The 4,706-nt window shown below is 55.8% G+C and overlaps 1 protein-coding gene across 1 annotated transcript; it reads right to left on the bottom strand.

The window, feature by feature from the left end:
• Positions 1-529: 529 nt before the first annotated feature.
• On the bottom strand, positions 530-3,592 carry MMGT1 (membrane magnesium transporter 1). Its single transcript, XM_065689311.1, has 4 exons — positions 3,477-3,592; positions 2,782-2,834; positions 1,710-1,813; positions 530-833 (listed from the first exon to the last, which is right to left on the bottom strand). The coding sequence occupies exons 1-4, from the start codon at positions 3,556-3,558 to the stop codon at positions 671-673; spliced, it is 402 nt and encodes a 133-aa protein (XP_065545383.1). The 5' UTR covers positions 3,559-3,592; the 3' UTR covers positions 530-670.
• Between the last annotated feature and the right edge of the window lie 1,114 nt (positions 3,593-4,706).

The following is a 4,706-nucleotide window of genomic DNA, read 5'->3' as shown; positions in this document are numbered from 1 at the left end:
TAGATTATCTATGTGATCAGATGTGAGCTGCCTCCCCCAAATCAACAGCCCCATCCTGGGCAGCTTGAGGCAGCACAGGCCAGATTACACTTAACTGAAGGAGGGCAATAAGGAAAGAATGTGATAATGGATAGATAGCCCCAAAACCTTCACACAACTTTCTCAGCAGCGTAGAAAAATAAAGATGAAGCAATCTCTTTGCCTCCCCATGCCCACAGCCTGCAGGGCTCGCAGAGTAGGAGATGCTGCCCCTTTTCCTGCTCTTCACACAGCGTTTCTGAAGGCCTTCCACAACCTGTAGTGCAAGCACAGAAAACAGCCAGCACTCCACCGTTCCCTCTTGTCAAAGAGCATTAAATGCAGTGCAAACCAGCGTGCTTTTTGTTTTTTAACTGGAGTTAAATCAGCTGCAACTTGATTTAATAGAGGGCAATGGGAAGGTGGGTTTCACAGCATAACTGTCGAGTGATTTACACCGCGTGGCCAATTCACAATGGAGTCGTTCTCATTAATCAGTGTACAAAGGTCATTAGTTTATATATATATATACTTTATAAAGTCTGGAAGATCAATATAAATACTGCTCCAGAAATTAAAAAAAGTGTTTACATCCCCGACTTGAATATTACATCTCAGTGTCCTGGGTTCACCATCAGCAGCTGGGAAAGCCTCAGCGGCGCAGAGCTTCCAGCTTCCGGAATTTCAGTGCTGAGCTGGATGACAAAGCATCTTGGTTTGAAGAGGAATTCGCTGTGTCTGGGGACTGGAACAATACTCTACCACGATGATTAAATACATAAAAAGATGGATGGTTCCTTAATGTGTCAAACGTCCTTCAAAATACAAAGGTAGAGAGGCAATGTTAATACTCTTTTAGACTCTTGCTTTCTTTTTATGTTTCCTAAGCAGAAGCACAGAGGGAAATACAAAGGCAAGCATGAAGCACTAGCTCTACGTTGAAACTAGATGATCTTAAGGTCCTTTCCAACCCTTCCTATTCTATTCTAAATACTGACTTGCAGGACAAGCTTCACCTTCCCTGAGTTCTGGGGCAGGCCTGGGGATTGCTGTCTGCAGCACCAAACGTGCCTGCTTCAGCCTCAGCTGCCCCTTGTGTTAACACCTTGGTGCTTACTGGCAGCTTTCCCTCCTTTTCTGTGCCTGAAGCTACGGGGTTTAGGTAAAGGCTATGAAATACAACGCTGGCCACTTGCTGGCTTCCCATCCTCCCCTGTGTTCTTGGAAACAGCCAGCCGGGCCATGTCTGCCCATGCAATTCCGAAATCTCCATTCCAAATCCCTTATTTTCCTCAAGTCTTTCAGAGATTCTGCCTTGAGTTCAGTGAGAGATACAAGTAACTCAAACTCTTGTAAAGAAGCAAGAGGCAGAGGGAGCCAGGCATATTGCCCACAGGCTGAGACCACCTCAGGACAGCCGCTTGCGGCTGCTGAGCTCTGACGTCCCATGCAGCCATTGCATTCCTCTTCCAACTCTGCACAGCAGAAGTGTGGCTGAGGGAAAGCAAGGAGGTGATTTAAGCTTTTCTGGTTACCGAACTCTGATATTAAAGACACAGCTGGCTTTCCCAGGCGTGACTATTCACAACATGCACTTAAGAAGACCCAAGCAGCAAAGCTCTTTGAGCGCTCAGTGTGCACAGACAGCAGCAGATACATGTGGTTCATGAAGAGAAGAAATGAAAACATACTTATTTTTTAGCTCTGAAGTGGCATCCATGTCTTTAAACTCTCCTGCGATGTGCGCTATCCCATAGCACGTAACTGCAAAGGCTAACAGGGTCTGAAGAACTATCTGTAACAGAGGGAAGCACAACACAACACATACTTCAGAGTCTCTTCTCCTACATTACTTTCCATGATTAACTGTTTACCCTCAAAATAGCTCATCTTTCAAACAGTCTCGTGGTTTTCATCCCATGCTTTACAGAGGTGGAAATCCAAGTAGGAATCAGGTATGAGGGAAAGCAGTAGGAATATCTGAGTAGAATCTCGGCAGGGAAACTGAGGCACGGCAAGGTGAGATACCCCCACCTATTTAGTGTGGCAAAACGGTGATGGAGCCAAGAAGAGCTTCACCTGCCTGACAACAGGATTGCAATGCATGAGCTGAATGGATTCATAAGGCTGCTTAGAACAAACCCCTGGTTCTTGTGTCCTTAAGGATCTAAAGGCTCGCTCTGAGAAGCGAGCTGGCTGCCGGCACATGCTGTGCAGCGGTGGCAGCTGCTGCTCCATCCTAATGCCATGCCCAGTTGTGGGTATTTGATCCCCTTCCCTTCCTGATTAAGCAAAACTGGAACAGAGAATAATTGAAATAGGGTTTAAACCCCCAAGAAACTAAAGCAAATGAAAACGACCCCCCCACACCCCTTCCTGCAGCAGGTTGTGCAGGCACACAGCCACGCTGGGTAAATTTCAGCCAGCAGAAGCCAGAGGGAGGAGGACGTTTATGCTGCAAAGCAGGAGATGGAGGCCAAAGCTCTTTGGGCTAAGTTCAGGGAATTCCTGGACAAGCTGCTTCAGGGGAATGCTAAAGAAGGGGAGCGAGGTCTGTACCCGGGGTTTGTTCTGACAGAACACACCGCTGGGAGCCGGGATGGAAAACAGGGCTCTTTTTGACAGAGGGAGCTCAAGTGAAAGAGCAGTTTAAAACCTGCTTTGCCATGTATCCATGCTTATCACTTTATAATAACAAAGCAACTCAGGGAGACTGATCAGTCCACACAGCACCTTACCAACGTTGTCACAGCTGAAACTTACATCTATGGGCAACGTTTCGTCTTCCTTTTCTGTTAACCTCATATAGGAGCGATCTACAAAACAGACACACGCACACGTCAAGCGCTCTGTGTGGAGGACACCCAGCAGCAACACGGAGCGCACAGGGACCCGCTGCGGGGCTCCGACACGCGTCAGCCCCCACCGCCCCGGAGCAATGCTCCCATCCTCAACCCCGAGCAGTCCCGGCCCCGTTGCCAGGAGGGGAACGGCACCCGGGGTGGCACATGGAAGGGGTGAAGCCACCATCGGGTGCCGGCCTGCCCTTCCCTTCCCTTTCCCTTCCCCTTCCCTTTCCCCTTTCCTTTCCCTTCCCTTTCCTTTCCCCTTCCCTTTCCTTTCCCTTTCTCCTTCCCTTCCCCTTCCCTTCCCTTTCCCCTTCCCTTTCCTTTCCCCTTCCCCTTTCCTTTCCTTTCCTTCCCTTCCCTTTCCTTTCCCTTTCCCCTTCCCCTTTCCTTTCTCCTTCCCTTCCCTTTCCCTTTCCCCTTCCCTTCCCTTTCCCCTTCCCGTTACCGCCGCTGCGGGCCTGCCCGGGCCGAGCCCCGCGCTGTGCCGGTGCGCTCCCGGCGGGGCCCAGCTCCGCTCTCCCCGATGATGGTGCCGCCCCGGCCCGGCCCCGGCAGCTCCCCCGCGGCCTCCCCGGCCCTGCCCGTGCCCGGTGCCCGGCGGTCACTCACGCTGCGCCGCCGAGAAGGCCGCGTGTGCGAGCGCGAAGAGGCCGAGCCCCACCAGCCCCTTCCACACCGACCCCGCCGCCATCGCCGCCGCCGACAGGGGCGCCCCCCCCGGCGCACGCTGATGGCGTCGGCAAAGGGGCGGGGACAGGCCTCGCCCGAGGGGCGTGGCTTGTGCGGCAGAGGGCGTGGCCGCGCCAGGCGGGACCGAGGCCATCGGGAAAATCCCGGCGTGGTTTGGGTTGGAAGGGACCTCAAAGCTCCTCCAGCTCCAACCCCTGCCACGGGCAGGGACCCCTTCCACTGGAGCAGCTTGCTCCAAGCCCCTGTGTCCAACCTGGCCTTGAGCACTGCCAGGGATGGGGCAGCCACAGCTTCTCTGGGCACCCTGTGCCAGCGCCTCAGCACCCTCACAGGGAAGAGCTTCTGCCTAAGAGCTCAGCTCAGCCTCCCCTGTTTCAGTCTGAACCCATCACCCCTTGTCCTGCCACTGCAGTCCCTGATGCAGAGCCCTTCTCCAGCATCCTTGTAGCCCCCTTACAGACACTGGAAGCTGCTCTGAGGTCTCCACGCAGCTCCTCTTCTCCAGGCTGAACAGCCCCAGTGTCCTCAGCCTGGCTCCATACAGGAGCTGCTCCAGCCCCTGCTCATCCTCTTGCCTCCTCCGGACTTGCCGCACCAAACCCGAGGGGTCGGGGTGACCCCGGGAGCCAGGCTTGTCCCGGGGGGAGGTGACCCCGCAGCACCCGGCCAGGCAGGTCCTTCCCACCTGGAAGCAGCGCACAGGATGCCAGGGACAATCCCCGCTCTCTGCATGCAAGAACAAGGGCGCCGGGGGACACACAGGTCGGGAGCCTGGCCCCGGGCCAGCGCCAGGCCTTCCATGCCCCGAGGTGCGCGGGTAAGGGCCACAGGAGCAATTCCTGGAGGGTTTCTCCCTCCCGCTGACCCCTGCTGCGCTCAGCGCAGCGCTGCCCCCCCGGGCACGAACCGCCCTTGTTCACCCTGAGCGCCCGTCGGGGCAGGCTCCCTGCGCCCCGGCCCCCTTCCCCTCGCTGCCCCTTCCCCTGCCCTCGCACCCTCCTCCCCGTCCTCTCCTCCGCTCCCGTCCCGACGGCTCCGCTCGCCCGCCCCAGCCCCGTCCCTATCCGGGCTCCCGGCAGCGCTGTCCCCGCCCCGCAGCGCCTGCGCCCAGCGCCGCTTCCTGGTGGTGGCGGCGGGGCCGGGGCCGGG

Source organism: Lathamus discolor, chromosome 9 (genome assembly GCF_037157495.1).
Source record: "Lathamus discolor isolate bLatDis1 chromosome 9, bLatDis1.hap1, whole genome shotgun sequence".
NCBI classification, from domain to species: Eukaryota; Metazoa; Chordata; class Aves; order Psittaciformes; family Psittacidae; genus Lathamus; species Lathamus discolor.
This window is presented reverse-complemented; position numbering and strand designations above follow the sequence as displayed.